Raw genomic sequence first — 8,898 nt, 5'->3', positions numbered from 1 at the left:
CTGGAAATTTTCATTTTGGTCACATACTGCATACGACATACTGATGTGGGGCTCGATCAGTATGCCAGGACTATTTCGAACACAGCCCTGGTTTAAACTTTCGCAAGCGACCGTAGCGCGCGACTCCGCCCACCTCGCGCGACCCTGCGCGAGCTGTGTAGGCGTTTATACTTTCGCGAGCGTCACTGCAGTGTAAAATATGGCTTTGCAGTGTTGTCCGAAACAATACCTTAACAAATACGAGCCTCTTGTAATTCCAGGACGAAACATGAGAGAACGTGAAGACGTTAAGATTGGGCATTTTGAAAATAAACAACCATTAAATAATGTGATAAAAAAGCGAATTATTTCGATTCAATTCGAGTATATGTATAAATATTTAGCTTAATTAAGTTTACCGTGCTGGGAAATACATGAAATGGACCTTTAAAGTGACGTACAAGTGCTTTAATTCCACCTTGTATAGGTGTATGAACCCGGCAAACATGACTTTGTCGATCGCGAATGGTGAATGAATGTGGACTGTTATCTGTTGCATCTGGTCCTACATCATCATAACGTCAGAGCTTCGGGATCACTTCAGAAATATTTATTTATTTATATAGTGCTTTTCACAACACACGTTGTCACAAAGCAGCTTTACAATCATATGGGTCCAGATCCCTAATGAGCAAGCAAAAGGCGACAGTGGCGAGGAAAAACTCCCTATAAGGTGGGGATTAGGAAGAAACCTCGGGAGGTCCAAGACTCAAAAGGGAACCCATCCTCCATTGGGCGGCCCGTTATCACAAGTCCGTGGTCGCAGGGTGGTTCCACAGTTCCACAGCAACAGTCAAGGCTCCTATTCCCTGGCCAAGCAGCCTCAGTCCCCTTGGTGCAGGCAGTGGGCCTCAGGCAGGAGTCAGCACCAGCACGACCCTCTGTGGCAACGGCACATCCAGCCCCGGCATCAGCACATCCACCGGCAAGCCAGACCATCCCCCAGGTGCCTGCAGGTGCCTGTATCCAATCGTCTTGGGTAGAGGCATGCAAAAAGATGGACAATACAAACTGAGTGGACATCAATTTAAACCAATATTGATTAAAATGTACATAGCTCACGTGCCAGTGATGAGCATGTGGCTCCGGCAGACTAATCTATAGCAGCATAACTAAAGGGAGGGGTTCAGAGGTGACCACAGGCATGAGGGCTCAATGAGACATTGCTTTCCAGTCAAGTCATTGTTACAATATGCAAATATGCAAAAAAGAATACATGTCAGTTATTTCTCAAAATGGACTGAAGCTCTTCCTGTGTGAGTGAAGAACTTTGGCAGTGTTCTCATAAGTGGTGATGGCATGTAGACATCCATGTAAATAGGGGGATTTAAGCCCTACCTCCTGTTGCTTGGACAATAACCTATTTTATCAGTGTGTGCAGTGTTGGGGACAGAGAATAGGGAGCTTTAAATCTCTACTGGTGATGACGGATCAAAAATTAAGGTTGTAACATCTGAAATGAATACGCTGACTTTCAGGTATAAAACTAATTCTATTTTGAATCTGTGGGCATCTAATGCAGGCATACCAGTGTGAGCGGTTATTTAGGAGGAATTTTCTAATAAAATTTTGATTGTAAGGCCTAAGGCAGGGTAAAGGTTAGTTTTCTGCCTACATGTAAAATCTTATGGAATTTGTATATGTTAGAGTCCTCATGGACCGAGGTACCTACGTTCCCAAATCTGAAAGGCAGAAGCCGTTCTTAATTAATTATCTCCTACGATTGGACAACAGGAACAGACAGTAGACCTGAACTGAACTGAACAGATGTGTAGCCTGTCTTGTCAAGTGTGGATGTAGGTGCTTACATGTGTATCCTGACTTGGACCTGGCATGGAGTTGGGTTTAGGGGATACTACTACTTCTCCCTGGTCCACCATCCACGGGACCACGTTCTTCTCTCCAGCCCCAAAAGAGGAGCAGCTGGAATTCAGCCAGTTCTCTCTGTGTTTCAGCAAATGTACCTGAGTTAGAAGGTGAGCAACATAAATCAACAGAGAGGTTACAACATTCACACAGAAATAACCCACATTATCCAATACCAAGTGTGTGCATACTTTGTGACAATGCACACTCTGAAGAAACACATGTTAAGACCAGTTGATTTACAAGAAGGAGGATGTGGGGATATAGCACAGAATTACCTGCTGCAGGTGCGCACGGATTTGAGGTGAAACTCAAAATTTGCCACAGGGCAGATGTAAGAAAAGGAGGAAACCCTGAGTGTCTCTCCTCCTTCAGTTGAAGGAAACACATCATCAGGAACTCATGGGCATCCTATGGAAGACAGTACATCAGAAGGACATTGCTCCTGAACTTCAGCAGCAACAGAGTGAGAAAACAAAGAAAGTTGTGTGCAGTTCCTGCAGGCTACTGCATGTGGTTCTGATGTGTTGTGAATGGCTCAGAGGGCGGTTTAGCTGAATCTGTTCGTAGTCCTCTCCAAATGCAGGGCATCTGACTGAAATACAGGCATTCAGGGCTCCCAGGAGCTTCTTCTTCTTCTTTGAAGAGCAACAACTAGTGAGCCTGCCTTGCTGCAGATCTGCAAAACAATTACACACGGTAACAGAGAGACCAATGTGGTTTATATCTCTCAGCATCACAACACCTCCCTAAGCACTCATATTTGAACAGTTCATATAGACACGTGAATCCTCTGTTCCTGATCAGCTACCTTAGCATCTGGCAGCTGGATGGATCCGTCCAGCTGGAGCACTGAGCTCTGATGGGGCTCCAGAAACAGGAGAGACTCAGTAGACACTGCAGAGTGGCATTCATGTACCATGTATTCCCAATGTTGGGAAACCTAACAGGACATTAATGTTTAGAATAGATTTAACACATAATCAGTGAAACTTCCAGGCCACTAGGTGTCAATGTCACATAATTTCAGAATTTGAAGAAGAACTACAAAAATACTTATTGCTCCTTTAATTGCTATGTGCCTTTATTTTGGTTCAGAGATAAAGACTGTGTACATTACATCTGTGTACACTGCAAAATCACGCAATGGTTGTGTGGTAAAAGACAACGTGTTCTGTCTTTACCCGAGCTGTCGGATCTTTGTGCATCTGACAGCAGAAACAGTGGGGGTGTGTCCTTGGCCCTCACCCTAGTCACTCTGTCACAGTTTCACTCTTGACGATGTGCGGTAACAGTTGCTGCAAATTCTGACTCTGCACACCAATGTCTCCCTCTATCACAACAGCCGGCAATCTGAAAGAGAGAGTAGAAGTGACAGATGAATATGGAGTTTGTGTAGTGCACAAAATGTTCACATACATACAAATGTTTACTTACTTACTCAGACAGACAGTTATGAAAAAAGATTTTTTGTTGTTTTTAATATTTTTCAGTTTCTCTTGATTTATGCCACAATGTCAAACTATAACAATTAGTCCATACTTTACTGTGCCACAAAGATGACTTTGATAATGTACTCACCTATCCATGGGCACGGAGCACACATCTTTATCAGCAGCCCCTATGGAGAGAACAAAACCTTGAAGAAAGTGTCTTTGACTAAAACATACTATGCAAAGGAACAAAATCATAAAAAGATTCTTCTGAGCTCTGACCAGGAACAATCCCTGCCGTGTTCTTGGGTTCAGTAGGGAGTTTGTTGTTGGATCTGGGGCAAATAATTACAGGGAAAAATCATAGACAGAATAAATAATAACCAAATGCATGTGACTACACAATTCATAAGGCTGGGAGGGTTTTCATACCTGGTTAAGTGTCCCTCAGTGGAAGCACAGCAAGTGATGGAGGAGGAGCTGACATTCAAGGACTGAGTGTCAGTTACTTGGTAGGATGACTCTATATGACTCCACCATCTTTTCTGCTTTTTCTTCTCTTTAACTTCACTCTTCATGCCCTCTTTGTTCTTTTTCTGTAGGAAAGCATTGGTTTGCATGGGTTGTCAAATCATGGGTATGGGAAACCTCAGTACACCCTAAAAAGCATCACATCTTAAATTGAAAAAAATAAATAAACTTTTCAAAAATTCTATGAATGTAAAATTCACATATATTTTCAATCGGAGAAAAATATCTGAGAATCTGAGAATTCTCCGATTCAGATTCTTCTGGTTTGAATCTGTGGGCATCTGAAATGCTGTTCAAACTATTGCCAATGGATGGGGGTGTGGAGAAAATTATTCTTAATGAATTATCTCCTACGATTGGATGACAGGAACAGACAGGAATAGACCTGAACTGAACTGAGCAGATGTGTAGCCTGTCTTGTCAAGTGTGGATGTAGGTGCTTACATGTGTATCCTGAGTTGGACCTGGCATGGAGTTGGGTTTAGGGGATACTGCTACTTCTCCCTGGTCCACCATCCATGGGACCACGTTCTTCTCTCCAGCCCCACTGGAGACAACAGCAAAACGGCAGCAGCTGGAATTCAGCCAGTTCTCTATGTGTTTCAGTAAATGCACCCGAGTTAGAATGTGAGCTACTACCTTTGCATGTAGAAAAGCAGGTAGGCTGTTTTTGCCCTGCGCTTAAGGATGGTTGGCTCCTTAATTTTTGAAACGTTTGAATCATCGAAGGTTAACCAGCGCTCTCCTTTCTCCTCAGCTACGTCGCTGATGTAGTGCCCTGTCAGGGAAGCAAGATGTCATTAGTCACTTTATAGTTTCTACTGCATGCTTGTGGATAATGTCATGACTGCTCACCATTGTTCATGCTGCTACCCAAATGAGACACCACAGCATGGAGTCTGTATATGTCCGTGGGAACACTTTCCTGCAAACAACAAGCACATCCGTTTTTTCATATGATTAAGTAAGAATGCATCTTAGATCGTCGATATGGGTCTCTCTCATATCTCTCTATCTCTCTCAGCCTCTCTCAGCATCTTTCAATCTTCTTTTTCATCTATCTCTTTCCTCACCAGTGGGCTGACGTGCTGTACTTTCTCTCCCTGTCCTTCTCTGCTCTCATTTACTACTAATGGGTGGAGAGAACTACATCATTATGGCAGGTACGTATAAAAGTAGACAGGTTGTAAATCCAAAATTTAATTGATCACTGTAGGAAAATGGCTGATGTTTACCTTGCTCTGGCAGAGAGCTTTTCTCCAGATTATCCACCTGTTTTTCATGTGGTTTTTCCTGGGTGTATGCTGGTCCACTGTGGACAAATCACAAAGCCATTCAGTTTGCATTCCATTGCTAATTGTGAAAGGGTGGACAGAGATAAGAGAGCGTATGCTCAGGCCGTTGTGCAAGCTGACCTTAATGGTTGCCTGAGTGAAGCCACTCCAGGGAAGGCAGAGAGGTCCAGCTCTGATGGGATGTCCATTGGGTTTCGTAGTTTCTGGCCCAGCGTGTCAAATCGCTTAATGTGGAGGATCAGAATTCTGTTCCAAAAGGAAAAATTATGTAAGATGTATGTGAGTTGACTACTTTAAAACTCATTGTTTCTGGTAATTGACATAATGCGAGACTCACCTTGGGAGTGTTAAGAACTCCACCGCTTCAGATGTCTTGTTGCCTTGACCACAGTCACATTTGACCTCCAAATCCGTTGACTGAAAAAAAGTTTTCATTGAGAGTGACAATGGTTAGGATGGCTCCCTAACTTAACAAACTGGCAAAAAAGTGTTGTCCAGTAGGGGTGTGTGAGGTGACAGACCTTGAAGTAACTGTGTAGGCTGTCAGTCAAGGTAGAGCTCAGGTTAACAGAGAGGTGATTGAAGTCCTCCTCTCTAGAGCTCTGCAGTCCACAGCTTTCAAACAACATAAATCAACAGAGAGGTTACAACATTCACACAGAAATAACCCACATTATCCAATACAAAGTGTGTGCATACTTTGTGACAATGCACACTCTGAAGAAACACATGTTAAGACCAGTTGACTTACAAGAAGGAGATGTGGGGATATAGCACAGAATTACCTGCTGCAGGTACGCACAGATTTGAGGTGAAACTCAAAATTTGCCACAGGGCAGATGTAAGAGAAGGAGGAAACTCTGAGTGTCTCTCCCTCCTCCTTCAGCTGAAGCAAAGACATCATCAGGAATTCATGGGCATCCTATGGAAGACAGTACATCAGAATGGCATTACTCCTGGACTTCAGCAGCAACAGAGTGTGAAAACAAAAAAGGTTGTGAGCTGTTCCTGCAGACTACTGCAGGTGGTTCTGTGTTCTGAATGGCTCAGAGGGCTGTTAGCTGAACCTGTTCGTAGTCCTCTCCAAACGCAGGGCATCTGACTGAAATACAGGCATTCAGGGCTCCCAGGAGATCCTTCTTCTTTGAAGAGCAACAACTAGTGAGCCTGCCTTGCTGCAGATCTGCAAAACATCTACGCACGGTAACAGGGAGACCAATGTGGTTTATATCTCTCAGCATCACAACACCTCCCTAAGCACTCATATTTGAACAGTTCATTTAGACACGTGAATCCTCTGTTCCTGATCGGCTACCTGAGCATCTGGCAGCTGGATGGATCTGTCCAGCTGGAGCACTGAGCTTCGATGGGGCTCCAGAAGCAGGAGAGACTCAGTAGACACTGCAGAGTGGCGTTCATGTAGCATGTATTCCCAATGTTGGGAAACCTAACAGGACATTAATGTTTAGAAATTATTCTAAATCTTATTCTAGTAAATGTCACATAATTTCAGAATTTGAAGAAGAACTACAAAAATACGCATTGCTCCTTTAATTGCTTCGTGCCTTTATTTTGGTTCAGAGATAAAGACTGTACATTACATCTGTGTACACTGCAAAATCACGCAATGGTTGTGTGGTAAAACACAACGTGTTCTTTCTTTACCCAAGCTTTCGGATCTTTGTGCATCTGACAGCTGAAACAGTGGGGGTGTCTCCTTGGCCCACACCCTGGCCACTCTCAGTCACCCTTTCACTCTTGACGATGTGCGGTAACAGTTGCTGCAAATTCTGACTCTGCACACCAATGTCTCCCTCTATCACAACAGCCGGCAATCTGAAAGAGAGAGTAGAAGTGACAGATGAATATGGAGTTTGTGTAGTGCACAAAATGTTCACATACATACAAATGTTTACTTACTTACTCAGACAGACAGTTATGAAGAAAGATGTTTTATTGTTTTTAATATTTTTCAGTTTCTCTTGATTTATGCCACAATGTCAATCTATAACAATTCGTCCATACTTTACTGTGCCACAAAGATGACTTTGATAATGTACCCACCTATCCATGGGCACGGAGCACACATCTTTATCAGCAGCCCCTATGGAGAGAACAAAACCTTGAAGAAAGTGTCTTTGACTAAAACATACTATGCAAAGGAACAAAATCATAAAAGTTTCTGAGGTCTGACCAGGAACAATCCCTGCCGTGTTCTTGGGTTCAGTAGGGAGTTTGTTGTTGGATCTGGGGCAAATAATTCCAGGGAAAAATCAGACAGAATAAATATTAACCAAATGTGCATCTGACTACACATGTGCATGTCACTACATAATTCATAAGGTTGGGACGGTTTTCATACCTGGTTAAGTGTCCCTCAGTGGAAGCGGAGCAAGTGATGGAGGAGGAGCTGACATTCAAGGACTGAGTGTTAGTTACTTGGGAGGATGACTCTATATGTCTCCACCATCTTCTCTGCTTTTTCTTCTTTTTAGCTTCATTCTTTACACCCTCTTTGTTCTTTTTCTGTAGGAAAGCATTGGTTTGTTAAATCATGGGTATGGGAAACCTCAGTGCACCCTAAAAAGCATCACATCTTAAATCGAAAAAAAAACTTTTCAAAAAATCTATAAATGTAAAATTCACCGATATTTTCAATCTGAGAAAAGTATCGGAGAATCGGAGAATAATCAGTATAAAAATGCCGGTTACCCCTTTTTACCCACAATTTCAAAGACTGCTCCAAAAGTATAAAAACGCTGGATATAGCTACCTTCATACACGAGCAAATGCAACCCATTTGTCAGACCTTTGCTCCTTCTGAACAGAATTTATGTAAACGTCGTTGCGTCGGGATTGCAGGTCCTCTAAAAGTGTTAACTTCAGTTGCTTTATGACGTATTAGTGCTGCGTTCTGTTGCCGTTAAGTGTGAAGCTGTAAGCGGCTGGCATAATTACAGCTATTGATCACAATTCATCAAGATGTACTCCAAACCAAAGTTGTACTCAGTCAGGTTCAGCATCCGTCCTAGTACAACTTAACACACACTACCATTGCTCTGCAAAATAGCCAACGATGATTTTACTGGTATTAAAACTCAACTGACTGGTAATAAATGTCAATTATAAAGCGTACAGTAGGCATCATTATATTATTATTCGGAAATACAGTAATATTAACAAACACAGTATGTTATGTTGTAAGGTTGTAAAACTGCAGGACCTGTAGTACGTTAGTCAAGAACTTTATATATCAAACGTCGTGTACAGCCGATCTCTCTCCGCCTTGCTTCTCGCCGTACTTATCACGTACATCACGTACTTTACATATATTAATCAATCAACCCCAAGAGGTAACAGTGCCATCTAGTGGTGTTTCAATATGCAGACACAACACAATATTAACAAAAACAAAGCATGGATTTCTGTCATTCCACGTATCAAATGGAAACATTCTACTAACAAATTTAATTGTTGAGCGGGGGGGGTGGCGAACGTAAAATGGACATAAATTAAGTATTATATCGCGATCTATCGATCGCCGGTGGTTTGCGCCAGAGCGAACTAGTAACTCATTGAATCATAGATGTGGATCAGAGGTAAATAAACTGCGTTTTTTTTCCCGGCGTGAGATATCGGAAGTGTGGCGTGAGAGCGTGTGAAGACGGTCAAATGCGTGTGTCTCACGCTCAATGCGTGGGAGTTGGCAACCCTGAGGTTAGTGAACGCTATTG

The 8,898-nt window shown here is 42.7% G+C and overlaps 1 protein-coding gene across 3 annotated transcripts; it reads right to left on the bottom strand.

Annotated features, from left to right (window-relative positions):
• Positions 1-573: 573 nt before the first annotated feature.
• Positions 574-8,451, bottom strand: LOC143512846 (ubiquitin carboxyl-terminal hydrolase 26-like). 3 transcript variants are annotated; one of them, XM_077003579.1, is made up of 25 exons: positions 8,388-8,451; positions 7,938-8,223; positions 7,527-7,690; positions 7,359-7,411; positions 7,229-7,268; positions 6,830-7,000; positions 6,480-6,611; positions 6,232-6,358; positions 5,950-6,086; positions 5,686-5,779; positions 5,502-5,581; positions 5,285-5,410; positions 5,105-5,181; positions 4,943-4,998; positions 4,725-4,794; positions 4,509-4,647; positions 4,314-4,416; positions 3,771-3,934; positions 3,621-3,673; positions 3,487-3,526; positions 3,090-3,258; positions 2,717-2,848; positions 2,184-2,584; positions 1,848-2,003; positions 574-1,013 (listed from the first exon to the last, which is right to left on the bottom strand). In XM_077003579.1, the coding sequence occupies exons 2-21, from the start codon at positions 7,962-7,964 to the stop codon at positions 3,159-3,161; spliced, it is 1,953 nt and encodes a 650-aa protein (XP_076859694.1). In that variant the 5' UTR covers positions 7,965-8,223; positions 8,388-8,451; the 3' UTR covers positions 574-1,013; positions 1,848-2,003; positions 2,184-2,584; positions 2,717-2,848; positions 3,090-3,158. The 3 variants fall into 3 exon arrangements, with proteins under 3 accessions (XP_076859694.1, XP_076859695.1, XP_076859693.1); XM_077003580.1 differs by lacking the exon at positions 8,388-8,451 and having other exon boundaries at positions 3,154-3,258; positions 7,938-8,359; XM_077003578.1 differs by lacking the exon at positions 8,388-8,451 and having other exon boundaries at positions 7,938-8,358.
• Between the last annotated feature and the right edge of the window lie 447 nt (positions 8,452-8,898).

This window comes from Brachyhypopomus gauderio, chromosome 4, assembly GCF_052324685.1.
Source record: "Brachyhypopomus gauderio isolate BG-103 chromosome 4, BGAUD_0.2, whole genome shotgun sequence".
NCBI lineage: Eukaryota > Metazoa > Chordata > Actinopteri > Gymnotiformes > Hypopomidae > Brachyhypopomus > Brachyhypopomus gauderio.
This window is presented reverse-complemented; position numbering and strand designations above follow the sequence as displayed.

Bases quoted from the DNA above. Each gene is read 5' to 3' on its own strand.
- LOC143512846 (XM_077003579.1), bottom strand. From the start codon at position 7,964: ATGGGTTGCATTTGCTCGTGTATGAAG. The intron at 7,269-7,358 runs GTCAGACCTCAG...TTCTCTCCATAG, and splicing joins CACGGCAGGGATTGTTCCTG to GGGCTGCTGATAAAGATGTG. The intron at 4,417-4,508 runs GTAGTAGCTCAC...TGTTGTCTCCAG, and splicing joins CTGCTTTTCTACATGCAAAG to TGGGGCTGGAGAGAAGAACG.